The sequence below is a fragment of the Tasmannia lanceolata genome, unplaced genomic scaffold, assembly GCF_043159265.1.
Source record: "Tasmannia lanceolata isolate RefF3 unplaced genomic scaffold, GAP_Taslan_0.1 ptg000002l, whole genome shotgun sequence".
Classification (NCBI taxonomy): domain Eukaryota; kingdom Viridiplantae; phylum Streptophyta; class Magnoliopsida; order Canellales; family Winteraceae; genus Tasmannia; species Tasmannia lanceolata.
The window spans coordinates 45440411-45467482 of NW_027518679.1; the positions used below are offsets into that span (position 1 = coordinate 45440411).

The 27072-nt window shown below is 40.0% G+C and overlaps 1 protein-coding gene and 1 pseudogene across 2 annotated transcripts; one reads left to right on the forward strand and one right to left on the reverse strand.

Annotated features, from left to right (window-relative positions):
• The first annotated feature begins 2141 nt into the window (after positions 1-2141).
• Positions 2142-3248, forward strand: LOC143875399 (protein EARLY RESPONSIVE TO DEHYDRATION 15-like). The gene is made up of 2 exons (XM_077376960.1): positions 2142-2482; positions 2873-3248. The coding sequence occupies exons 1-2, from the start codon at positions 2236-2238 to the stop codon at positions 3028-3030; spliced, it is 405 nt and encodes a 134-aa protein (XP_077233075.1). The 5' UTR covers positions 2142-2235; the 3' UTR covers positions 3031-3248.
• Positions 3249-5474: 2226 nt separating this feature from the next.
• On the reverse strand, positions 5475-19925 carry LOC143892295 (putative receptor-like protein kinase At3g47110; annotated as a pseudogene). The gene is made up of 4 exons (XR_013255470.1): positions 17934-19925; positions 14298-14689; positions 6734-9440; positions 5475-5875 (listed from the first exon to the last, which is right to left on the reverse strand). The product of XR_013255470.1 is annotated as a putative receptor-like protein kinase At3g47110 (transcript).
• Between the last annotated feature and the right edge of the window lie 7147 nt (positions 19926-27072).

Below are 27072 nucleotides of genomic sequence, written 5' to 3' on the forward strand. Positions count from 1 at the left end.
TTGTCACTTTTTAAACTATAGGGGTTGAAGTGGATGTGTCAGAAACTAGAGGGGGTGTAAATGTAATTATCCCAATGATAAAATACCTTGTTTCTTGTCCTCTCTACACAAGTTATGCATTTGTTGGGGCATTTTTTAAGGGGAAACACATTCCTATGAAGGCTCAGCCATTGTAGGGCTCCCCATATTGAAGGTCTTCACTACCTGTGCAATGGTGATGTGCGCCGAATATTAATATAAATATTATTATAACTTCATCTCCTATCTTAGCTATAAGTATTTGTGATTGTGTGTGAAGTAAGAGGCACATCGATGTCCAATCCAGACATTTTTTTTTGTGGGTGCAGGAAGAGGTTTATCGAGGTCCGATCTAATCGTGGAGGTTTAAAGATCAAGAAAATAATGAAAATACTCCTATAGCTCAATGTTAAGCAATCCCAAGGAGATACTTGTTCATGCCGTTCTATATATATGGACCTGATTTTCTTTGCTCCACTATGGGTGGCCATGGTGTAAAAATCCCACTAATTGGATGATCCTGACCGTTTCATTTGCGGCCTACATTCAGAACTGAGCATTCCCCCTTGTCGGAGACAGCAACAAAAAGTCCACATGCTTAGAGGAGGTTTGCACCTCCCATGAAGAAATCTCTTCCGGAGACACAGGTCTCCTTAAGGGTGGCACTCTTAGGCTAGATATAGGCCCTCTTTCAATTTCAACCCCACAGTACTTTGATAGTTGTGGGACACTAAGCAGTTACAGCCTCTAAAGTATGCAGGTGAATAGGGCTATTGCAAGATGAAGAACAACATTCACCATCCTTCTCGCATTGAAAACTTATAACTTGCTCTCAAATCATTCTAATGTTACAGGGAGTAGGGGTGGCAATGGTTCGGTTTCGGTTTGGTTTGACTCCCATACCGAACTGAAATTTGAATCGGTTCGGTTTAACCAAACCGAAACTGAATTTTCGATTCGGTTTCGGCTCAGTTTCAGTTCTGTTCGGCCAATTTTGCCACCCCTACCCTAGGGAGTTCCTTTTGAAGAAACTTTCTTATGTTGTAAGGAAAAGTTGAGTGCCAAACTATTGATCATCCTCATATTGTGCATGAGAACTAATGGCCACATGATCGACTAGAGAAGGCAGGGGGCCATCATGTGTAAATTGGGATGTTACACGTTATAAGGATGTAAATGTAATTCCAAAGTAAATGGCAAGTATTTGATTTAGGGGAGTGATAAATCGACTCCTATGTGTCTTTCTCTCTCCTCTTGGCTAAAGAGAGAAAGGGGAGAGAGATAGACACATAGGGAGTCCATTTATCACTGCCCTTTGATTTATTGGCAAAAACCCTGTTTTTGTACGTGTACTTGCAAGACTTCTCGGAGGAAAGCTCGTGCTTATCACTATCAAACGTCACATCAACTAAAGTAAAATATTATATTTTTAGGGAGCCGATATTTCCGCTCCACTTTTAGTTGGAGTGGATTAGTCTAAAAGTGGAGCGGAAATATCCAAAGCAAGTTGGAGTGGATTGGTCTAAAAGGGGAGCGGAAATATCAATTTCCTATCTTTAGATAGTAAAATTATATTAGCACAACTATATTTTAAAATTTACACTAATTCATCTTGTCTTTTATGATTTAAAGAGCTGTCGAGGGTCATTACAGTTGCCAAAAAGCTCTCTCAAGTCTCAAGCAATTAGGAAAGAAAAGACAAACTAGATTTGTGCATTTATTAAAACATGGTTGTGCTGATATAGGAAAAGTATCTTCTTTCTTTCTTTCCATATCACGCTCTCTGCCACGTCGTCATATGGATTAGACCAGTGACGTGTCTCATTCACACCAGATAACTACAAGAGTTCACTTACACGTGTCAGTCGACAAACGGAGCCGATAATACTGTGGGTTCTGAACGTAAAACCGGAACCTAGTGGTTTCTGAGAAACCAGAAAACATAGTGACCAAAGTACCCCTCACTTTTTCAAAATATTACACTAAAAAAAACTTTAATGACCAAAACATCCTTTCACTATCTATCCACCTACGAACCTGAACCCTCTATTAAACACTGGTGTCGTATTCGTAATTTCTTCCAGATCCAAGGGCTATTCGTTTCCTCTCCACGTATATATAGACGCTCAAAACGTTTAGACACCTAGTGTCCATCTGAGTTTGTAGTGGCGAGTCGAATCGTTGGAGACGAAAGTAGAGTTCTGTATTCGAGTGGCAATGGACGTAATATCGCGGCAATCATCGTCTGGTCTGAATCCAAACGCTCCGCTATTCGTACCGTGGGCGTATCGGACGGTGGAGGATTTTTCAGATCAATGGTGGGAACTGGTGCACTCCTCATCCTGGTTCAGGGATTACTGGCTTCAGGAATGTTTCGAAGAGCCCGAAATTGACCTCAACGGTGTAGGAAATTACGAACCTGTCCTTCCTGAGATAGAAGTGGTCTTTGATGGATACAACCAAGGTAAGATAACTCGGTATGCCAACTCGTTAACTCGGAAACCATCTCAGACCCTACCCCTCTCAGATCCGAGAAATCTGAACCATGGGTTTTGCTCACGAGTTTCCCTTGTCAGTTTTCTCGCTGAGCCAAGTCTAAAAGCCTAAACTCGGAAGCCATGTCAGACCCTCCGAGTCGACTCTGAGTCGACCCGGTGAGTCCGATGGCACTCCTTTTTTAGTGAAATTTTATTATCTTACCCGGGGCTTGGCTGTTGGCTCCAAGAAATCTGAACAATGGGTAAAGCTTACGAGTTCTCTTTTTTTCTTCTATTATTTTGCTAATATTAGATCTAGGCCGTTCATCTAGTGGGCCCGTCAGGATATAATGATTTGGTGGTGAATGATTGTGCAGATGAGGAAGAGAAAGGTTATAAAGAAATGGTAACAATGGGGTCATTGAAATGGCGAAAGCCTCGGTTTCTGGTGGAGCCCAGCAACAAGCAGTGGGAGAAAGCGCCCAAGATCGTCAACGTTAAAGTGAGTCCACGGACGATTCAACAGCCGAGATAGATGATCCGACTCAGGGTTTTGTTCTTGCAGTCTTGTAGATAGAGAGAGAGAGAGAGAGAGAGAGAGAGAGGCACCTTATCCAATGTTAATACACCTCTCTCATTTGTAGCTTATTTATGCGTAATGTGTACATGTTTTGTTGTCTTTGGGCGTTGTTTTTCCCCTTTTTACCCGCAGCGAAGAAGGAAATAAAATAGCTTAAAAAAAATTTAAACGCCCCTTTCTTTTGTCTTTTACCTCTTCTAAGAGAACGTGAGTGGTAACTGTCAAAGTTTTGGGCCCCACATGTATGTACGAAAGTTAAAAAAGAGAGCAATTGAAGGCTAGATTGATATCTAACGGTCAAAGTTTTGGGCCTCACACTAACTAATACAAGTCAACTAAAGAAGCTCACCTGTATTGGAGTCTGTCACAACCAGGGGTATAAACGAATCGAATTCGGATTACCGTATACACTATTCGGATTCGAATTTGACGGATATTTAATATCTATTACCGAATTTGTATCCTCCGGATATTGTTCGGATTCGGATATTATCCGTTTCCGTTTATCCTGTAAAATCGAACATTTTTTTGCAACACTTTATCTTTCTTCTCTTTCTTACTCCTCAAATGAATTTTTCAAATCCTAAAACCAGACCTCTACCTTCTCTTCACAAAATTAACTCTTAAACCCTAAAATATATGAGATCCTCTTCTTCCTTTTAAAACAAAGGCAGAAAGAGAGGCGGTCGGGATGGATGATGGTGTTCGTAGTGGTCTTTGGGTTTTTTCTTTGTTTTTTGTGTGTGTATATGATGGAATGGGTTGGCTATTTTGAACAGGGGAAGTGGGGGTGCTGACTGTGAAAGATGAAGAGAAATGAGGATGGGGATGGAGATGGAGATTGGGTTAGAGATGAAAGTGACTGGCGGTGATGGAGGTGGTGTCTCAGCCTCCTCATTTCTCCTCTCTCTTGTTTCTCCTTTCAAACCTTAGAAGTCCCCTCTTTTAATTACATTTTGGGTTTTTATATAACTATAAGTTGGAAAATTGATATGAGCCGTCCATTTACCATCAATGACTTAGATGGCCTTTTTGCTTTAGAATTCTCTAGAAACTATGACATCTTCTTTCAATCATCATCATCCATTTGTCTCTTTCATCCTACAGGCCACATTTGTTGCTTCATAAAGAAGCCATGTCAAACTCCAAGAATGCCTTTAAAATGAGAGATTACTTCATTTACCCAAAACACTTTTTTTTTGTTTTTCTAAAAAGAAAATTCACTTTTCTTTTAGAAACAAAAGATAGTGTGTCATTACTAAAAATAAATATTAATGATATTATTAATAATAAATAAAAATGATTTACTTCTCGGATTAGGATGTTAACCGGATCGGATATACCATTTACCAGATTCGCATCCGCTAAGAGCCTGATATCTCATAAACGGATTCGGATAATATCCGCTTGAAACGGATCCGGAAAATATTCGCTTTAAACGGATTCGGATGCGGACGGTAATCGAATTTTCGAATATCCATTTACACCCTAGGACTCACAATCAAGTTACAGATTGACATCATAGACCATCCGAAACCCTAGAAGCTTTTATGGTTGAAACAAGGAAGCGAGGTAAATATATTAAAACGGTGTGTTGTGAATTTTCGATTGGTAAACGTTATTCTGATAGTGTATGGTGTGTGTAACGAGAGAAGTGGTATACGAGAAAGAGAGGAGTGGTATATGAGTGTAAGATTTTGGAATATAATATTCAAAGAGAAGATCTCTCTCTCTCTCCTCTTTGTGATTTGTGTTCGTGGATTTTCGCTTCTTGAAATTTTGCTTCTTGCTTGAACTTTGTTTTCAGCAAGTGTATAGGCGAAAACAACATCTTCGAGGTATGTGATGGAGTGTCTCTTGAAAAGGTAAGAGTGACAGCTAATGTACAACAATGGTTTTAAATTTCAACCGAAATCCAAAATTTTGGAATGAAATTTCAGTGGAGACCGACACTGAAATCACCAAAAAACCGAAACGGTATTTTATTTCGGCTGAAATTTCGATTTTTCCGAAATTTCACCCAAAAAACCTGTTTTTTTTAAATTAATTTAATATTCCACCGAAATTTAATATTGAATAAAATATTATTTTATTTGTTGTACCGGATTTCGGTCAAAATTTCAGAGTCCGAAACCGAAATTTTAAACCATGCTTACAACACACGAGTTGAAGATGAAAAAAAGGAACAAGAGAGTACTTTTATTTATTCTCCACATCGATGCAAGAGCTCTAGAAGCCAAGTTAAAAATACAACTTTAAACTTTACAACTCAAACCCACAAGAATAATTTATATAGAGTTCTAAAAACCAATTTTTTCTAACTACGTTCTAAGAGAACTAAAATACTAAAACTTTCTAAACAACACTCTAACAACCTAACATAAACTTTATCCAAATTCTTAATGGATCTCATCTCCAAGGTACAAGTCCCTGATTTCATGCACTCTTTTGACAACATCTTTCATCTCCATTCGTCCTCTAGGAGATTCTACTGAACAAGAGAGACCAATTTTGAATATCGAAACCAAGCAGTCATGCACTTGATTCCTCTTTTCACTAGTATATGTGCCATTCAGGATTTGTTCTTCTTCTTCTTCTTCATCTCCTTCTTCTATGAATAATTGAGGGTCAATAATATTTATAACTTGCTCAGGCAATGCCAACTTAACAAATTTATGAAGGCTTAGACCATCCTTGAACATGTCATCAACGGGTCTTCTTCCTGTAAACATTTCTAACAGAAGGATCCCATAGCTGTACACGTCTCCATGTGTAGCCACCTTATCACCCATACCATACTCTGCAATTCATACATCTTATTCGTTAAAATGACGAGGAAGTAAGGAAACACTTTAAAGCAACACTCTGATGAGAAAACTTTGGAGGATTTGTGCTTCCCCATTGATGTGTTCAATAAGACCTATGAAAATGTCATGACAAGTTGGTATTTATGTTGGTTGTATCATATTTATTAGAATTGGTACATGAGGATTGAATTAAATATCTAAATGATAACCTATAAGTCATGATTTTGACAAAGTGACCAACTATAGGGTGGGATTGGTTCCTAACCCTGTTTTTTTCGTAACTGGAGAATGTACATATTCTCGAAGATGTACGCCTAGCTAGCTTTATAGTCATTATTGGGTTCCTAGGTTCATTAACCTACACTACATAAATTGTCTTGCCCATTTGGGCAGTTGGCAATGATCATGCGCGCCTATTACCTATTGTTCCCATTCTGATTTAGTCATCCTTGCCAAATAATTTGCCCTTGATCAAGGTGATTAAGAAGTCAGGATCCTTCAGATATGGAAGGACCAACTGTGGGACTGTACTATACTTCTAGGAAGGTTTCCATCTTATAGAGAAAGATGTCACGATCCTATTTGTGTATCCTTCTAAACAACTTCTCTAAGTAGTTGTTGATTGAAAAGACAAGGAGTTCCAAACACAAGTTTTCTTGTGGAATCTAATTGGATTGTATCGTGCAATTTGTGAATAAACTTGGAAATTTAACATTTTTTAGATTTACACATAATTGCACCCAAAATACAATTAGATGGCACAACCAAACTAGCACCGAGCTTTGTATAGGTATATCAAACACAACAAATCTATAACTAAAGGAATTAAAGAAAATGATAGAACTTATTACCTGGAGCAACATATCCAATCGACCCCTTTAACCCAACTGAGCTGGTTTGATTTTGAGAGGAATCATCAGCAGCACGAAGCCTTGCTAACCCAAAATCTGCCACATGGGCAGTCATGTCTTCATCAAGAAGGATGTTACTTGGCTTTAGATCGCAATGAATTACGGGTATTTCGCAATGATTATGAAGATAATCTATTGCAGAGGACACATCAATCGCTATGTTTAATCTATGAATAAGGCTCAAATTCCACGATTCATGCTGCCGTTCTTCATTTGGATGCAGCCACTCCTCTAGACTTCCATTAGACACGAACTCAAAAACTAGAGCTTTAAAATCGTTGCCTTTAAAATCCATGCTCGAGCAAGAAGTTAAGATCTTAACAAGATTTCGATGCCGGATGTTTCTCAAGGCTTCACACTCAGCCATGAAACTCTTTGAAGCTCCTCGCCTTTGAAGGTCGAGTACCTTCACTGCAATAACAGTTCCATCATGATCCAAAATTCCTTTATACACGGTCCCAAAACTTCCTACACCGATCAAATTGGCCGAAGAGAATCCATTGGTTGCTTTAAAAAGCTCAGAGTAAGAAACCTTTGGAAAACTATCCTTGAAGGAAGACGAGGAGGGAGGTTTCTTTCTTGACTTTCTTGCAAGGGAAGCGAAAAAACAGGATATTATGATTAGGCATAGAACAGAGCTGATGAGTGGGATCATTAGTTTTAGAGGAAGACGCCTTCGTCGCTTCTTAGCAGGTTGAGTGGGGCAAGGAGGTAAATTTAGTTCAGTGATACCCCCACAGAGCTTATCATTTCCAGATACTGAAAATGCTGTCACATTTCTAAAAACCCCATCTTTTGGTACTTCACCCTCAAGATTATTGAATGATAGATTCAGATTCTCCAAAAAGGAAAACATCCCTAGATACTTGGGGATTTGCCCAGACAAGTTATTGCGCGATAAATCTATGTTCCGAATTCCCTTTAAGGTACTCAAAGATGGGGGAATGGTTCCTTGGAAGAAGTTGCCATTCAAATAAAGCTCTTCCAAGCCAAGACAATCCCCTATCGTGCTTGGGATTTTGCCATACAATTTGTTTTCTGAAACATCCAGTATTCCAATATTTATCAAGTTACCTACCTCCAATGGCAGAGAGCCGGTCAATGAATTACGAGCCAAGTCTAGATAAATTGATAGAGAAGAGAGGCTAAAAACTTGTTCGGGTATTGTTCCATTAAGGTTGTTATCAGAAAGATCTAATGTTGTCAGATGCTGCAAATTCCCCAGACTTGAAGGTATGCTTCCTTGTAAATCATTCTCATCTATATTCAGTTCACTCAGCAGAGTGATGTTACCCAGGGAGGATGGAATTTGCCCTGAGAATTTGTTTCCAAATATAGACAGTTGTTGCAAGAATGGAAGCTTCCCAATAGCAGTAGGAAGGGTACCTGTTAGAAGGTTTTTCTCCGTACCCAATTGAATTAAGCTTAGGAGGTTGTCAATACCTGAAGGGATGCTTCCAGATATCATGTTTGCTCCGAGAACGAGTATTTGAAGCTGGGTTGAGAGATTGACTATGGAGTTTGGCAACACACCTCTGAATTGATTGTCATCCAGAGCCAATACTTGAAGCTTGCTGCAATTAGTCAAAGAAGTGAGAAAACTCATGTCATCAGCTTCCATACTTCCGAGCTGATTACGACCCAAATTTAGGATACGGAGACTTTGCAAACTCCCAAGATTCGCAGGTACCGATCCCGTAAAAGTATTAATTACAATATTAAAATGTTCGATTCTCGAAGCATTGGATAGTGAAACTGGGATGTGTCCTGTGAACTGGTTTTCTCCTACAGTGAGGTACTGGAGATTAGGGAGAGTGAGGCCAATGTCATTTGGAAGGCTTCCATGCAATCGATTGCTCGACATGGTGAGAATATGGAGTAGTGAGAGATTGTAAAGGGAGGGAGGAATTGAACCTGATAGTTCATTTACGGAGACTTGAAAGAAAATTAACCTCGAAAGTTGGCCTACTTCATCAGGAATGCTTCCCACGAGTTTATTTTCTGATAGAGAGATCTGGGTGAGAGAGGAAAGGTTCCCGAGCGAAGGTGGGATGCTTCCAGTAAGAAGGTTAGCAGTAAGTCCCAATAGGACAAGCTTCGATAGAGAGCCAAGTTGGACCGGAATGTTTCCCATAAGCTCATTATTGGAGAATTCTATGAGTTGAAGATTTGAGCAATGGGATAGATTGGATGGAATTTCACCTCCGAACGAGTTTTGGGTGAGGTTGAGATATTGAAGGCGGAGCAAACGACCGATTTCTTGAGGTATTTGGCCATGAAATTTGTTGTTTCCGAGACTGATTCCCCTTAGGAAAGTGAGGTTTGCTATGTGAGGAGAGAGGGAACCCACCAAGCTACATGCGTGAAGGTCTAAGACCGTGATCCTCTGATGCCGCCGACCACATCTGATACCTCGCCATTCGCAGAAATGGACAGTATCATTCCATGAGGTCAAGGCTCCGAAAGGATCATCGGTTATGCCATCTTTGAAGGCAAGCAAGGCGACCCGATCGGTTTCATTTCCCAATGGAAGAGCCGTAGATCCCAACGTGCACAAAACAAGGCTGATATAGAGCAACATTGAGCAGGACACACTTGAACAAGTAGCATATGAGAACTCCATTAATTGGGTTACAGGAAGAAACCTTGTGTATGATTTTTTTTTATAGCAAGTAGGAGAAGGAATTCAATGTTTTAACAAGAACTTGGGCCCCCACACACTCGAATACAAAAAAATAGTAAAAAATTCGTCATTCCCTTTCTTTCTTAATACCCACGAATGAGAAGGAAGCAAAGTGATTTAATTCCGTACATATAAGTCACCTAGTGGGCCAATGCTTCTGTAGAGCATGACCCCACTGTGATACAATGACAATATAACTTGGGCCCGAGAGACTAATCAAACTTCATCAGTCACTTTCTTTCTTTCTTCTCTTACACGCTTGTGAGTGGGTAGTTTTGGAAAGGAAATGAGGGAAAGAAAGCTCATAGAACCTTCCCTTTGGAAAGAATGATAATGAAAGAGAAAAAAAAAAGAGCAGAAACTTAAGTCTCCTTCAGTAGTTACTATCAAAAGTGCCCCTATCACTGCCATTTGATTTTTTAAATCTCTTTTCCATAAAAGCCAACATCTGAACGACAGTTCCTATCGTGGGCCATTTACCGCACTTCATGATACTGATCTTTTATGTCCAAATATTCCTCCTTGGAGAATGCAACAATTTTCTAAGATCTCCCCACTGTGTGAGGGATTTGGGTTAAAGAAAAAGCGATCTACCCTTGTCGATTTCTCCTCAAGTCTATGAGATTTCGGTGCTCGGTGGAAGAAAAGTCAGAGCATTCCCACTGTCATCCTAGTGCATTGTCCATTTTTTACCTCCCCACCGTACCAGATGAAAAATCTGTTCTTATTTCCAGGAAGTTTCTATCCTTCCCCTTCATCATGTAACAAACCGAGAATGGGGAAGTTCAGCTTACCTTGGTGAGATGGGCTTTGGCGGAGACCGGCCCCTACCGGTTTATTAGATAAAGAGAAAGATGATACATTAATGGCAAAAGGATCATCGTTGCGGACAAAAACGGTTGATGATCGAGCAAGCGAGCAATCCCGTCGATGAGGATGGGAAATTTCCAGAGGTCATTATTAGTCAACCTTGATGATAAGGTTAAAATTATGAACAGGGGAGTGTTACAAGGGAAATGATAAATGCGCCCCTTTTCATTACTTTGGACACCCAGCTGCAGCATACGTGGCATTCATGTCGGTTGAATCCTTCCCATGTGAAGCACCTCAGCCCCTCTGCAGTCATAGGTACATTGCATCTGGGTGGGTGTCCCAAGTAATGAATAGGGGCGCATTCGTCACTTCCCAAGTTACAATTGTCTCCTTATTTAACTTTTTCCACATTGTGCACCTATGTTTCCTTATTTTCTATTTGTTATTATGCCGAGTTTTGTTTCCTATTTTGCTTCTATGATTTCTATAAGCAAAATGATATGGAGACCGAGAATAGGACCTAACAGGGGACCTCACGTCACTTGTGATGTTGTGGCATGAATCAATTTGCTGGGTCCCCATGTGAAGCACCTCAGCCCCTCTGCAGTCATAGGTACGTGGCATTCATGTCGGTTGAATCCTTCCCATGTGAAGCACCTCAGCCCCTCTGCAGTCATAGGTACATTGCATCTGGGTGGGTGTCCCAAGTAATGAATAGGGGCGCATTCGTCACTTCCCAAGTTACAATTGTCTCCTTATTTAACTTTTTCCACATTGTGCACCTATGTTTCCTTATTTTCTATTTGTTATTATGCCGAGTTTTGTTTCCTATTTTGCTTCTATGATTTCTATAAGCAAAATGATATGGAGACCGAGAATAGGACCTAACAGGGGACCTCACGTCACTTGTGATGTTGTGGCATGAATCAATTTGCTGGGTCCCCTTCTAGGTCCTATTCTCTTTCTATAAAATAAGATGTAAATGTTGTATGGCCATTATCAAGGAATAATCACAATTAGTGCAATTAGCACATTGGAGGTTGAGTTTCCTCAAATTAACTCATTGGAAGCCTGGGTTTCTCTATCATCATCCTCTTCTATTTTCTGTTTGGGAGATGCACACCCCCCCCCCAAACGCATGCACTCCCCTTATAAGATGATTTGATGTCAAAAAGACTTTTTGACGTCAAATCATCTTATAAGGGGAGCGCATGCGTAATGAGGGGGGGGGGGGGGGGGGCTGAAAATATCATCGCCCTTTCTATTTTTGATAGAACAATGTTCAATCATTCAACTTGAACCAAGGACAGGGATCATGAATCCTCAAGAAATAAATACAACAAACAAGCTTTAGAAAAGAACCTGTGAAAGGGTGTTAAAGGAACAACAGTGTTGCCACTCCAATCGATGCAGGGAGCGTAGCGGCTACACAAGATGGAGATCAACACAAGCAACAACTAAAATAATCTCGTGCGGGGTTTGAAAATCCATGCCACGGTTTTGAAGAAAAACTCCAATATAACATGTGAAAAGAGCGAAGCTCCTTCACCCACGTGAATGAGCCAATGCTCTCTTCAAGGGTGATGTCCCGTAAAGAAACCTGCATGAGTTTATTTTAGTTGCTGCATGTGTTGATCTCAAACTTGATGCCTTAAAGCTTTCCTAACAATAATAGCAAGCCACTTGATGCAATTTTTGAGCCTAAGTATCTTTCCAAACCTAGGTGATTTGTTTCCAACTTGAAGGGTTGCCTAAATGCAAGGCCACACCTAAGGTTAGCAAGTCTCTAAGATAGAAACTTCTAACACTAAGCCCCATATTGAAATTTGCTTCCACTTCACATTATGATTTTGTTCTGACCCTTATTCTAATTCGACCTTTGTTCCCTTGGCATGCTTAGACCCTGCTAGATTAGAACCATATTACTTCTCTGAGCGTTAGCTCACCCGTGGTTTATATTTTTCAAATATTAAGATTTGTCATATGCAAATAGTTGGAGTGGGAGCATAGCCTTGTTTTATTTGGTAAAAGTACTAGTACATTGGATTTACCCTTGAGTGAGTATACATTTTTAAACAGTATTTATAGATATGGACATTTTAGTTTTAGATTGACTTTAGCACCCTAATATCCGCCTGGGTTTATTTTGGAAATGTGATTGTATTGCTTTTGATATTGAATGCCTTGTATGCTTATAGGGTTCGCTTTGCAGGTGTTCGGTGTTGTCACGTGCGAGGCATGGATTCCGGGTTTGGGGTGTGATATTAAGTGTGAAGAACTTGATCATAAAGCATTAGATTGTTGGAGGGTAAATTGAGAGGGCAAACAATTGCTTATCAATGCGGACAAGGAAGGTCAAGACGAACCCACCTATGATGATTACGAAGATGAGGAGAAAGTAGTGGAATTGCAAGGTGACATTGGGGAAGCCTTAATTATTCGAAGGGAGGTGATTTTGCCTCAAGTCAACTCTATGACTGGCTCAGAAACAATATTTTCCATACTACGTGTACGATAGCCAGGACAATTTGTTCTTTGGTAATCGATAGTGGGAGTTGCGAGAAAATCCTATTGGAGTCTGCCACAACCAAGCTACAGATCAATGCCACAGGCCATCCGAAACCTTACAAACTTTTATGGTTGAAACAAGGAAGTGACGTAAATATTTAAAAAACGCTATTCTGATAGTGTATGGTGTGACGTGGTTCGTATGGACGTATGTCATATTCTATTGAGTCGTCCATGGCAATACGCCAGTCAAGCCCACGCACACACACGAGTCTTTCTTTTTTTTGAAATAGCGATTTGCATTAAATGAAAAGGGAGCACCTGAGAAGGGGCAACCCAGAGAACAAAAACAGGAAAGAAGAAACAGAAAGGAAGAAGAAAAGAGACAACAAAAATTACAAAATTATACTACGGGGGAAGATGATCGAACCAGAGAATACTCTCCCCCCCAACTCTCTGCTTGGCTAACACATCCGTCTTTTTGTTTGCCGACCTCCAAACGTGTTTAAACACAATAGCCGAACCCGCAACAAAATCCTCAATTTCATCAAATAACGCCAAAAATCTCCAAGGAGGAGCTACTCCATCATTCAACCACCGAATGACATTCAATGAATCCCCTTCAACGATAATATGGTCTAAGACTTCCTTACTCAACTTCATGATCCCAAAATATGCCGCTTTGACTTCCGCCTCCGAAGAATCACACACACCAATAGGGCCAGAAAAGGCCCAAAGTATCTCACCAAACTCATCATAACAAAGTCCCCCCCACCCCCGCCTCCGAAGAATCACACACACGAGTCTTTCTTAGTTTAAGCTAGGAGCTATAATTTGGAAGTTTCTACCTTGGTTTTTAAGTTGTTAAAGTAGGTTGCATTTTTTGTTTTGATTTTGTTTTGTTTTTCATATAGCATAAGAAAGGAAATGTCCTCATGCATGGTTTTATCAAGCGGTAGCTAGAGAAAGACGTTATATTTGGGTTTTGAAAGTGAAAGGGATATTGGATGCTTTGTGTTTAAAAAGGCAGCAATGCCAAAGTGTGTAAAGAGAGAAGTGGTATACGAGAAAGAGAGAAGTGGTATATGAGTGTAAGATTTTGGAATATAATATTCAAAGAGAAGATCTCTCTCTCGTGAATTTTTGCTTCTTGGAATTTTTCTTCTGGCTTGAACTTTGTTTTTAGCAAGTTTATGGGCGATAACACCATCTTTGTGGTATGTGATGGAGTCTCTCTGGAAAAGGTAAGAGTGACACTTAATGTACTTACAACAATACTTTTATTTATTCTCCATATCGATACAAGAGCTCTAGAAGCTGAGTTAAAAACTACAACTTTAAATGTTACAACTCAAACCCACAAGACTCGTTTATATAGAGTTCTAGAGACCAATTCTAATACAATTTTCTAACTACGTACGTTCTATGAGAACTAAAATAGTAAAACTTTCTAAACAACACTCTAACAACCTAACATAAACTTTATCCAAATTCTTAATGGATCTCATCTCCAAGGTACAAGTCCCTGATTTCATGCACTCTTTTGACAACATCTTTCATCTCCATTCGTTCTCTAGGAGATTCTACTGAACAAGAGAGACCAATTTTGAATATCGAAACCAAGCAGTCATGCATTTGATTCCTCTTTTCACTAGTACATGTGCCATTCAGGATTTGTTCTTCTTCTTCTTCTTCATCTCCTTCTATGAATAATTGAGGGTCAATAATATTTATAACTTGCTCAGGCAATGCCAACTTAACAAATTTATGAACGCTTAGACCATCCTTGAACATGTCATCAACGGGTCTTCTTCCTGTAAACATTTCTAACAGAAGGATCCCATAGCTGTACACGTCTCCATGTGTAGCCACCTTATCACCCATACCATACTCTGCAATTCATACATCTTATTCGTTAAAATGATGAGGAAGTAAGGAAACACTTTAAAGCAACACTCTGATCACGTTAAGAGAAAACTTTGGAGGATTTGTGCTTCCCCATTGATGTGTTCAATAAGACCTATGCAAATGTCATGACAACTTGGTATTTATATGAAAAAGGAAAATGGCACCCGCTTGAAGATTGTCCCAAACATCCACCCCTAAAGTTAACAAACAATACTAATTTTCTAGACATGGCAAAATCAGGTGGATGTTTGGGACAATCTTGAAGCGGGTGTCATTTTTATATTTATATAGTTTATGTTTTTTATTCCATTTATGTTGGTTGTATCATATTGATTAGAATTGCTACATGAGGATTGAATTAAATATCTAAATGATAACCTATAAGTCATGATTTTGACAAAGTGACCAACTATAGGGTGGGGCAAGTTATTTTAGTGAAATTTGAAGTCTCTTGAGTAGTATAACAACTTGGGCTTTTTCCTTTGTGTGTTTGGTATCAAGAGAACAATTTTCTTCTCTTGAATCACATCTTCTTCATTCCAACAGGAAGAACAAACCCTATCTTTTTGTGTATGCATGTATGAATATATAAGCATCAATGGGCCTAATATCCGCTCGACCATGTTTTGATAACAGGAAAAATCACCTTGTTTCACTTTTTATACCAATAGTAAGAAGCTATTACAAATCCCAAAATGCTCTAAGCAACCAACTAGAGAAGTGTAAAATAAGGTGAAGCAGTTTAAGGTGACTCGTCTCATTATCAAAAAATGGTTGCGCAGATATCAGTCTTATATAATACAATTGGCGCTCTTTTATTTTATATTACCGGTGGCATCTTTTTATATAAAATATTAGAGAATATTAAGTATTAGAAAATACGTCAATTATTACAGTCATTTTCTTGTCCGAAAACACATGATTTCCCTTAAAATTACATATAAATAGATATTTCCTTTTATTTGTTTCTAACAAAAGGCATTTTATCTGTCTTTCAAGTAATCTAGGCCAGGAGATGGATAGATTTAACCAGAGTTTTCGTTTCTACAATAGTTATGAAATTTTCCATCATCTGAAATTCTCTATAAATAAGAAAGAACAAAGTTACAGTTAATTCACCTCAAAGCTTGTATCTGTGACAATGGCGAAGGCTTGACTTGAAAAGAAGATCACTTGTAGTCAATCAGGCTTGGATATAAGATAATGATAAGCAGAACTGAAACTATTTCTAACAATTCAAACCCAGTCATAAGGCCAATATGTCACCTTCAACTGGGTGAACACCAACTTTTGGTAGATGAATGCTTGGTTCACAGATGAAAATGAACTGTTACAGTCCATGATGAAAGATCAGTTAGGAGACTATGTTGCTGAGGTGGTTATTGAGACATGTGATAATCAAATTCGTGTTAGTGGTATGAAATGCGATTGATGGAGGACATCCGAGACATTTTGTTAGAAACATAACACCCTCCAATCCTTTCATAATGTCAGTGGTGATAAGGATGTGTGAATTTTAACACTAGTTTTCTTTTCCATTTTCCTTTTTTCCATTCCTTCTCCTATGTTGTACCTACATATACTATTGTAAAGTATGTGTACTTTGAACAGCATTTTCTAATAATGTACTCTGTTATATCTTATATCACAAGATTTTTCTATTAAGTATTGGAAATAAGAGATTATAAATTACCAACGTTATAAATTACCAACGTATGAACAATTTCGGTTCCTCATCTAAGCATAAGATATAAGAGATTATAATTTTATTGAGCATTAATTAAGAGAGCTCCAACTGTATGTATGCACGTGTGTGTGCATTTTAAACCTCCACAAATCAAAGGGTTATGATGATCCTATGGAGGTGATTTTTAGGCACACCCTATCTATAACAGGCCCATCAAATGAATGGTTTGCATCACCCAAACAAAGTGGGCCCCTCTCTGTTTCAGGTCGATGGACCAGATAAGTCGACCAGAAACACTTTCACACACACACGCACACACACACATGTGTCAAGCAGATAACAGTATCTGCTCATTCAGCCAAAAACATAGTAGGCCCACATTTTTTGGGTATTGTTCCAAAGCATTCATTTGATAGGCCCTGACATAGATAGGGTGTGCCCAAAAAAATCAGCTCCATATATCCTAACCCTTCGATTTGTGGAGGTTTATACCCTTCCATTTTAACCTCCACAAATCAAGGGTTGGGATGATATGAAGCTGAGTTTTTGGACACACCCTATCTATGTTAGGGCCCATCAAATGAATGGTTTGCATCACCCAAACAATTTGGGCCCAACTGTATTTTTGGCCGACTGAGCAAATAGTGTATCTGCTCAACCGAACAGAAACATTATTCACACACACACACACACACACACACACATATATATATATATATATATATATATATATATATATATATATATAGAGAGAGAGAGAGAGAGAGAGAGAGAGAGAGAGAGAGAGAGACGCCTTTACACACACAATAAAAGAAACTGATATTTCCACCTCCTTTTGTTTGTGTTTTCCATAAACTGATGTTATATTGAAGAAATGATGACAAATGGGGGGAGGTGCAAATGAGCTCACTGTCAGGAAAACAGAAATAAAAGGGGATGGAACTGCTAAAAGTGGGGTGAAAATTCAGTTTTCCATATATTAACATAAATATAGTTTTACGCATATAAAAAAACATAAATATAGTTTTGCTATGTGACCTGAAGAGCCCTCACTAACATAAATTGTCTTGGCCATTTGGGCAGATGGCAATGATCATCCGCGCCTATTACCTATTGTTCCCATTGTGATTTAGTCATCCTTGCCCAATAATTTGCCCTTGATCAAGGTGATTAAGAAGTCAGGATCCTTCAGTTATGGAGGGACCAACTGTGGGACTATACTATACTTCTAGGAAGGTTTCCATCTTATAGAGAAAGATGTCACGATCCTATTTGTGTATCCTTCTAAACAACTTCTCTAAGTAGTTGTTGATTGAAAAAACAAGGAGTTCCAAACACAAGTTTTCTTGTGGAATCTAATTGGATTGTATCGTGCAATTTGTGAATAAACTTGGAAATTTAACATTTTTTAGATTTACGCAAAATTGCACCCAAAATACAATTAGATGGCACAACCAAACTAACACCGAGCTTTGTATAGGTATATCAAACACAACAAATCTATAATTAATGGAATTAAAGAAAATGATAGAACTTATTACCTGGAGCAACATATCCAATCGACCCCTTTAACCCAACTGAGCTGGTTTGATTTTGAGAGGAATCATCAGCAGCACGAAGCCTTGCTAACCCAAAATCTGCCACATGGGCAGTCATGTCTTCATCAAGAAGGATGTTACTTGGCTTTAGATCGCAATGAATTACGGGTATTTCGCAATGATTATGAAGATAATCTATTGCAGAGGCCACATCAATCGCTATGTTTAATCTATGAATAAGGCTCAAATTCCACGATTCATGCTGCCGTTCTTCATTTGGATGCAGCCACTCCTCTAGACTTCCATTAGACACGAACTCAAAAACTAGAGCTTTAAAATCGTTACCTTTAATATCCATGCTCGAGCAAGAAGTTAAGATCTTAACAAGATTTCGATGCAGGATGTTTCTCAAGGCTTCACACTCGGCCATGAAACTCTTTGAAGCTCCTCGCCTTTGAAGGTCGAGTACCTTCACTGCAATAACAGTTCCATCATGATCCAAAATTCCTTTATACACGGTCCCAAAACTTCCTACACCGATCAAATTGGCCGAAGAGAATCCATTGGTTGCTTTAAAAAGCTCAGAGTAAGAAACCTTTGGAAGACTATCCTTGAAGGAAGACGAGGGGGGAGGTTTCTTTCTTGACTTTCTTGAAAGGGAAGCGAAAAAACAGGATATTATGATTAGGCATAGAACAGAGCTGATGATTGGGATCATTAGTTTTAGAGGAAGACGCCTTCGTCGCTTCTTAGCAGGTTGAGTGGGGCAAGGAGGCAAATTTAGTTCAGTGATGCCCCCACAGAGCTTATCATTTCCAAATACTGAAAATGCTGTCACATTTCTAAAAACCCCATCTTTTGGTACTTCACCCTCAAGATTATTGAATGATAGATTCAGATTCTCCAAAAAGGAAGACATCCCTAGATACTTGGGGATTTGCCCAGACAAGTTATTGCGCGATAAATCTATGTTTCGAATTCCCTTTAAGGTACTCAAAGATGGGGGAATGGTTCCTTGGAAGAAGTTGCCATTCAAATAAAGCTCTTCCAAGCTAAGACAATCGCCTATCGTGCTTGGGATTTCGCCAGACAATTTGTTTTCTGAAACATCCAGTATTCCAATATTTTTCAAGTTACCTACCTCCAATGGCAGAGAGCCGGTCAATGAATTACGAGCCAAGTCTAGATAAATTGATAGAGAGGAGAGGCTAATAACTTGTTTGGGTATTGTTCCATTAAGGTTGTTATCAGAAAGATCTAATGTTGTCAGATGCTGCAAATTCCCAAGACTTGAAGGTATGCTTCCTTGTAAATCATTCTCATCTATATTCAGTTCACTCGATTGACTGACATGGTGAGAGTACGGAGTAGTGAGAGATTGTAAAGGGAGGGAGGAATTGAACCTGATAGTTCATTTACGGAGACTTGAAAGAAAATTAGCCTCGAAAGTTGGCCTACTTCAGCAGGAATGCTTCCCACGAGTTTATTTTCTGATAGAGATATCTGGCTGAGAGAGGAAAGGTTCCCGAGCGAAGGTGGGATGCTTCCAGTAAGAAGGTTAGCCGTAAGTCCCAATAGGACAAGCTTCGATAGAGAGCCAAGTTGGACCGGAATGTTTCCAATGAGCTCATTATTGGAGAATTCTATGAGTTGAAGATTTGAGCAGTGGGATAGATTGGATGGAATTTCACCTCCGAACGAGTTTTGGGTGAGGTTGAGAAATTGAAGGCGGAACAAACGACCGATTTCTTGAGGTATTTGGCCATGAAATTTGTTGTTTCCGAGGCTGATTCCTCTTAGGAAAGTGAGGTTTGCCATGCGAGGAGAGAGGGAACCCACCAAGCTACATGCGTGAAGGTCTAAGACTGTGACCCTCCGATGCCGATGACCACATCTGATACCTCTCCATTTGCAGAAATGGACAGTATCATTCCATGAGGTCAAGGCTCCAAAAGGATCATCGGTTATGCCATCTTTGAAGGCAAGCAACGCGACCCGATCAGTATCGTTTCCCAACGGAAGAGCCGTAGATCCCAACGTGCACAAAACAAGAGTGATATAGAGCAACATTGAGCAGGACACACTTAAACAAGTAGCATATGATAGCTCCATTAATTTGGTTACAGAAAGAAACCTTATGTGTGAAATTTTTTTTATAGCAAGTAGGAGATGGAGAGGGCAGTTAACAGAAGTTGCTCTACTACTTCGGAATTCAAGGTTTTAACAAGAACTTGATTAGTTGTTACATGGATTGAACGAATCTAACCTTGCAATCAGTAATTGCTTGGAGACAAACACTTAAAGTAGAAACAAAAAAATGATAAAAAATCAGCATTCATTGAACATGACACTTGTTTTCTTAATACCCACGAAATGAGAAGGAAGAAGAGTGATATATATAATTCTGTATGCGTCACCTAGTGGGCCAATGCTTCTCTAGAGCATGACCTCATTGTAATACAATGACTATTACTAGGGCCACGAGAAAGATACCAGTCAAACACTGTTACTCTTTATCAATCCCTTTTCTTTCTTTCTGTACTGCCGTGATATTTCTTGGTAATTAACTTGTACCGTCTTTGAAGATAAAGAGAAAGGAAATGGCTAATAAAAAAAGACTCACAGAACCTTCCCGCAGACAAGTCTCCTTGGATAGTTTACTTTCAAACTGCTCCCTAAGACTATGTCATGTGATTTTCTAAATCTCTATTTCATAAAAGCCAACATCGTCTGGGCCACAGATCCGATCGTGAGTCCTCCTCGGAGAACACGAAAAAAAAAGCCAGTGTGGAAAATTTGATGTGCTTCTTGGGAATGAAGCAATTTTCTAAGATCTCCAAGTCAGAGCATTCCCACTCTCATTCTAGTGCATTGTCCATTTTTTTCCCTCCCTAACGTACCAGATGACAAATCTGTTCTCATTTCCGGGAAGTTTCAATCCCTTCCCTTCATCATGTAGCAAACGGAGAATGGGGAAGTTAGCTAACATAGCAAACTAGTTCACGTTAGCTAACCGGGGCGTGTGCCCTTATTGAATTACTGTGATTAGCAACCCGTTGATTCTCCGGCCAATATTATATTACCAATTGACGAAGAAAAGGAATGGTAGATGGTCTTTCTATGAAATTGGCAATTTTCTTTATCATTTGTTTTTTTTTTCTTTTAGTTACTATTTAAAGTGCTTTATTTTACCAACAGTAACGTAAAGAGACCCATCTTTATATAAGTGACTGCTGGAATAAGAATTAAGGAGAGATTTTGACAATTGGAATATTGAATGAAAGTCTTGTGTAGACCTGGCAAACGGGTGGGTCGGGCCGGGTCAACCTGCGGGTGATGCGGGTGCGGGTCGGGTGAGGAAATGACCTGCATTTTTGCGGGTCAAAATTTCAGTGACCCGCGCGGCCCGCGGGTGGGCCGGGTCAACCCGCGGGTCACCCACAAATATGCCGCAAATATGGGATTGTAATAATTATTTTGATTTCACAGCATCTGTTTTTCCGGTAATTGTCATAACCTTTTATATTTTATTAGTATTTTTTTCGTAATTTTACAATTTTATAACCTAATTTTTCATTTAAAACTTTATAAACTTTAGCTTTTTTACTTTTTTGGTGTAATGATTACTTTTTTTCGTTTGATAGCAACATTCGCCATGTTATCTTTGCGCACCACGATGGCCACTTGCTGAGAAATTGCCATAGGAGAAGCTTGGTAGCAAATTCTTATAAAATAAAAAAACAGATGGAAATATTATCAACACTACTGTTTCTTATTAGCGCACTCTCACTTTATTAAATGTATGGTATGGCCCACACCATAGGATGATCCAAACCGTCCATTAGATGGGCCATAGCCTAAATAGGTTATGCTCCAAAAATCATTTCCATAGGATGATCCTAACCCTCCAATTTGAATGTTAGAGGGTTGATCCTAACCCTCTATAGATCGGAGGGTTAGAATCAACCAATGGAAATAATTTTGGGGCATAACCTATTTAGGCTATGGCCCATCTAATGGATGGTTTGGATAATCCTATGGTGCAGCCATACGGTACTTTTTATAAAGTGAGGAGTTCCCTCATAAAAAACAGTAGTGATGATAACATTCTCAGAAAAATTAAAAAATACTGTAAAAATGCGGGTGCCCGCGGGTTGACCCGACCCAACCCGTGTTTTTGCGGGTTGGGTCACCCGCGGGTTAGTTTTTGAGGGTCACTAAAACTTAGACCCGTGCCCGCAAATTTGCGGGTGGGTCGGGTCGACCCGCAGGCACGGGTCGCTTTTGCCAGGTCTAGTCTTGTGGAGAAAAGGTGTTCTACACTTCTTCCTTGGAGTTTCCCTTCAACGTGGGTTAGCTTTTAGGCATCACAATTATCTTTTTATAATTTTTGATTGGATTGTCATCGCCGTTGTAGATCGCGCGTCCGTTCTGCGTCACTTTAGATGTCCTAGCAATAATCAAGGGCTAGGATCAAATGTGAAAAGATGAAGCCAACTGTTTTGAGCAGGGGCGGAGCCAAGAATTTTCTTGAAGGGGGGCAAATTTGCTTGAGGGTGGGGGCCAAGAGGATGTCTGTTGTAGCACGTTAAGGGCCCACTGCTTTGCGTTACACTTCATATTTTGATGTAATGCCCCCCCCCCCCCCCCCTATTTACACCATGTGTGGGGTCCACTATTTTACACCTATGCATGGCCCAAGAATGCTAGTGATTTAATAAATTCCAAGCCCCCCCCCCCAAAATAAAATTAAATAGAATTGCTTTTTACTTTTAAAATTTCAATAATTCCTAAGATTTAATTTTACATGGGGCGGTGCACATGTGAAGCACTATATTTTTTAAAAAGGTACTATGGGGCCCACTTTATAGGATAATCCAAATCGTTCATTTGTTGGGCTACACGTAACAGGCTACACCATGTAAATCATCTCCACATGATCATCCTAACACCCTATGATCTATAGAGGTTTCTCTACCAGGCAATCCAAAGCACTACATATTTACACAACATATATAAAATCTCATTGGGGTGATAGCAAAATGGGATTTCATTTTCCAAGATAGAGACGAAATTCTTTGTTGTGACACCTGCACAAGAGAAGGTAGTGAACTCGTATCCTCGAAAAATGCAAAAGTACCGTCCCTGTTTAACTAAACCTATCAGAATCTTAGGGGCGCAATTGCCCCCGACCCCCTAAGATCCACCCATGGTTTTGAGAAAATAGATTTCGTGAGTTTTGAAAATTGAAAATGTAAACGAGAGTTGAGTGGGAGATCGTCTGGGGAAAGTTCGCACCCTCTATAAGAGATCCTCAAGGTCTAGTACTTGCACACCATAAGTTGCATAATCTCTCTTTTGTTATCCGTATCAAAGGATTTATTGAAGCCGGTTCTCAGAACTGATGGGACAATGTTGGCACAAAGGAACTATAGCACACATCTTTCTTAACAAAGTGACACCGATGAACTACAAATCAACTGATATGCTTGTGGTCTGCACTCTGCAATAAGAAGCGGGAAGGAAGGAGAAAAATGATTGATACTAATATAGTTATGGAGGAGTTCTAAATTGAAGGCTACCCTTGCAATATAGCAATGAAAGGGTGCCCCCATTGGTTGTACGTCACCAACACATTAAATTGGTTGAAAAGTCAGAGATCATTAAATGCACGTTGCTGACATGCAACCAATGGGGGCGCCTTTCATCCATATTTTACAAGCGCGCCCTTCAGTTCAGAACCCTTTTATGGTTATTCATAAAACAAGTTTATAGCCATCATGGGTAGGGGTGTAAACGAGCGGAGCTAGGCCGGGCTCGAGCTCGGCTCGGTTAGGCTCGGCCAGGCTCGCGAGCCTTATCGAGCTCGGGTTATATTAAGTTCACACTCCTCATCTTCCCTGGTCAGCCCTATCTAGTGTAATTTGACTACTCTTTTTACACCACGGGGGGGGGAAGGGTGATCCAAGTAACAAATGGGGTTCCCAAAAAGAAGTGACATATTTTGCCTCCGCCTTTCACTCCCTGGACAACCCTTTTAGTGTATATATTAATATATAATATATATATTTAAATATATTAAAGTTTTAACCAGCCTTAACGAGCCGAGCGGAGCCGAGCCTGGCCTAGCTCGGGCTCAGTTCGGCTCTTTAAGGATTCAAGCCGAGCTCGAGCGAGCTTCCAAGCCCGAGCCAAAATTGACACCCTTAATCATGGGGATCTAAGGGAGGAACACTTATAGAAAATTAAGTGGTGCGCATCGGTACTAACTTTTTTAAGGTTGAAGGATACTTGGATCCAAAATTGGCAGGTGACCCTAATACTAGCACGGGATCAATCACATGTATCCTAGGGGGGGGGGGGGTGGTATCTTAGCTAGCCACTATAAATACATCATCTCCCACGTTGTTTGGCGCATCTAATCCATTCATTCCATAGAACTTGATATAGATAGGGTGTTCCTAAGAAACCATCTCTATACAATCATCCTAACGGTTCGATTGTACAGGCACAAAATGAACCAATTTTCTAGACGTCCATTTTAAACCTCCACAAATCAAGTCTTTCCATGATCGTATAGGGACACCCTATCTATGATAGGTCCTATATAATCAATATGTAACATGACCCAAACAACATAGGCACCCACCCTATTTAGAGTCTCTGGCTACCCTGGAGAGCGGCAAGAAGCCTGAGTAAGCAAAGCACAAGGCCCCTCTCTCTCTCTCTCTCTCATAATCTTTGTGCGATTTCTGCTGTGAGATGTCGACGAGTTCTACTCGCTTTGCGATCCAGGTGAGTTTTTTGCATGGCTCTGTTTTGCCTCTTTCTATATTTTATTAGAGTTCCATCTTTTTCATATAAAGAAACTAGGGTTCTCTTTCTTCTGATCTTGTCTCCTGCCTCTCGATTTCTTTATTATGATTTTCTCCTTTGGGTCTGTATTTGGTGCATTGGTGGGTGGGAGAAGAAGGAAGAAAGGAGAATCTGTGCCTCTATGGACACCCGAATGACACCTGGGAGGTCACTCTTCCCGCAGAAGAAGTTCCACCAGAGCCCGCGCTGGGTACGGAATGAACCCCAAGGATTGGCTTTCATTTCTTGCCCTACACACCGATTCTTGGTTGCTCTCTGTTGCTTTCTATCTTGGCGCAACGAAAGGTATGGGCATTTGCAATTTCTAGTTCTTGGGGTTGATTATGAGTGTAGCTAGTTCTAGAAGATGCTATAGTTGCATTGTTTTTTTTTTTGGATCTATTTTGATCATATGTCTAGAGTTTTATCAAAATGCATGTGCGGAAAAACCCCGCCCGACAACCACAAGAATCACAAGAGAGCAACAATACATAAAATCCAATACAATAACACGATCAAAAGCAAAATAGAAATAACCACAAGAATCACAAGAGAGGAACAGTACACAAAGCTAACACACAAATTTGCGTGGTTCGGCACAATGACCTACATCCACGGGCCACGGGCGAGATCAACGTTCATCCAATATTAGGAAAAAGATATCAAGAGTACAAAAGGGCTTGACTCATTCCTGTACACCCGTAACCCCTCTTTTGCTCCTCCATGGAGATACTTCTCTCTCAAACCCCTTTTTCTATACAAGAAAGGAAACCCCCTTTTTCACTACAAAAAAAACCATGAGAGAGAAAATCAAGAACCCGCTCACCTTCTTCCTTCTTCTATGTGGAAGAATAAAAAAAAACCATGTGTGCTTCTTCATCACCTTTTCTTAAGAGATGAAAGTCATTTGGGATATGAGGCGAGGGAACCAGAACGGAGTCTGGGAGGACGGAAGAGGGACAAAAGGCACTGAATCCGTGATCGGGGCTAAAGTGTCGCGAAAAGGGGGGAGAGGGTACGGCAAAGAGGGAGGTGGGTAGGGGTGTCAGGTTGCCGTAAGGGAGGAGGAGGAGGAGGAAGGGGGGAGGGGGGGATGAAGTTACGGGTTACGGGTGGGGCTGTGTGGAGATGGGGTGCCATAAGGGGATGGGGATGGGTTTGGGGTTACGGGTGGGTTGTCGTGGAGAAGCTGGGTTGGGGCGGTAGATGGATTTGGGTGGAGATTGTGTTTGGCTTTGGGTGGAGATTGATTTGGCTTTGGGTGGAGATTGGTGGTGTCCCTAGGGATCAAAACCCTAGGGCTCTGATACCATGTTGGAGAGGAGATGAATTGGAGAAAAGTGAGTTGGAAGAGCTCCCCTCACTGATGTATTTATATAAAGATGAAATGTACAATGACCATTATACCCTAAGGTTAATTACCCATTCTAACAAAAGCTGACATGCATATATGATGAGTTCTTTTTTTTTAAATATAGTTTTTCCTAAACTTCAAAACCCCAAATCCATGAAATTCAAAATTTCATGCAAAAGCTATGTGCAAATGCATCAAATCAACAATTTGTTTGCATTTTCACCTTAACTCAAGAAACAAGCAAAAAAAAAAAAGTCACAAAATAAATGCTTTAACTTGAAAATATTAGAAACCTTAAGGTTTTTATGCACTCCAGCTACGAGCTTACGATTTCGACATGTCGACCGAAGTCCAGGATATCTTCCTCCCACTTCCCTCCTAGCCTATTAATATAATATGCATTGCTTGTATTTTCAGTCATTCTTTGTAGATGAATGTAGTTTGTAACTTTGTATTGTACAGCTAGTACTACAATACTACAGCTAAAGAAGAGAAGGTTGGCATTGTATCATTCTCTTGGCTAGATCAAAAGTTGTTCGGACAAGCCCGATTGTGACGATACTCAATGTCTGAAGCGCCTTGTCGCATCTGCTTCCATGGAAGCAGAAAATTCCCTTATTGAGAGGACGGAAATGCAAACACAGGAACAAAAAGCAAGCTCTCAAGTGGCACCCTCATCAGCAGAAATATATGCTTTAAGGAAAGAAATAGTCGAGCTTCTACCAGTGATGCAATTCATGTTCTCCTTGCCTTAGTCAACAGCTCTAATCCAAGGCACACTAAATTTTTTGCGTATTTCCTCCCGTAACTTTTTCAGGGGCTCCCTTGTACTCTGCCACCTAGCACCTTTCCCAGCTGGGGCCCACATCTTGTGCTATTGGGACGACCGGCCCACTCCTCCTCTTGCAAGATCGAGTCCAAATAGGCAGGACC

What these genes read in the sequence shown, in the direction of transcription:
- LOC143875399 (XM_077376960.1), top strand. Translation starts at nt 2,236, where the DNA reads ATGGACGTAATATCGCGGCAATCATCGTCTGGTCTGAATCCAAACGCT. An exon ending in CTTTGATGGATACAACCAAG is followed by an intron (nt 2,483 to 2,872) that starts GTAAGATAACTC and finishes ATGATTGTGCAG; the next exon opens with ATGAGGAAGAGAAAGGTTAT.